The 960-nt window shown below is 50.9% G+C and overlaps 1 protein-coding gene across 1 annotated transcript in view; it reads left to right on the top strand.

Moving 5' to 3' along the window:
- EMH_0071080 (uncharacterized protein) overlaps positions 1–554 on the top strand; it is a gene marked incomplete at both ends in the record, with an annotated part of 839 nt that extends 285 nt beyond the window's left edge. Inside the window, one exon of the mRNA XM_013499054.1 lies at positions 138–554. Within this exon, the coding sequence (XP_013354508.1) occupies positions 138–554 (417 nt within the window). The remainder of the gene's footprint in view (positions 1–137) is intronic.
- Positions 555–960: the final 406 nt, after the last annotated feature.

Genomic DNA, 960 nt, shown 5'->3' with positions numbered 1-960 from the left:
AAAAAAAAAAAAAAAAAAAAAAAATAAATAAAATAAATAAATAAAATAAATAAAATAAATAAATAAAATAAATAAAATAAGTTGTTTAATTGGTTAATGATCAGCAGCAGCAGCAGAAGAAATAAAAGATGTAGCAGCAGCAGCAGCAGCAGCACGAACAAAAGCGGCAGCAGCAGCAGCAGCAGCAGCAATATCAGAGCAGCAGCAGCAGCAGCAACGCCACCATCACCACCACCACCACCACCAGCATCACCAGCAGCAAGACAGCAGCAGCAGCAGCAAGACACCAGCAGCAGCAGCAAGACACCAGCAGCAGCAGCAGCAGCACCAGCACCACCACCAGCATCACCAGCAGCAGCAGCAGCAAGACAGCAGCAAGACAGCAGCAGCAGCAGCAAGACAGCATCACCAGCAGCAGCAGCAAGACAGCAGCAACAGCAGCAGCAAGACAGCAGCAGCAAGACAGCAGCAGCAAGACAGCAGCAGCAGCAGCAGACCGGAAGCAAAGAAGCTGTCTTCAGTTTTCCATCCTAAACCCTCGGCGCAGCATTTAATAAAATGTTTATCTGCAGCAGCAAAAGACAGATCAATGGTTATGCTTCTCCCCTTGCAGTTGCTGCGGGGCTGCAGTCTTCTCTGCTGCTGCTGCTGCTGCTGCTGCTGCTGCTGTCTGCTGCTGCTGCTGCTGCTGCTGCAGCAGGTGTTATATAACCATACGCCTATAGACTCCGTCCAACTCTCTATTATTGTTGCTAGCTGCAGAGGTGATGCTGCGATGGTTGCTGCTGCTGCTGCTGCTGCTGCCGCTCTGCTGCTGCTGCTGCTGCTGCTGTCTTCAGCAGCAGCACCAGATCCACTCCCTACTCCTGCTGCTGCTGCTCCTGCTGCTCCTGCTGCTGCTCCTGCTGCTGCTGCTGCTGCTGCTGCTGTTCCTTGTAAAAACCTAGCTGATGCTCTGCA

This window comes from Eimeria mitis, genomic scaffold (assembly GCF_000499745.2).
Source record: "Eimeria mitis Houghton genomic scaffold, Emh_scaff3953, whole genome shotgun sequence".
NCBI lineage: Eukaryota > Apicomplexa > Conoidasida > Eucoccidiorida > Eimeriidae > Eimeria > Eimeria mitis.
Note: the sequence above shows the minus strand (reverse complement) of the source record. Positions and strands in the feature narration are given on the sequence as shown.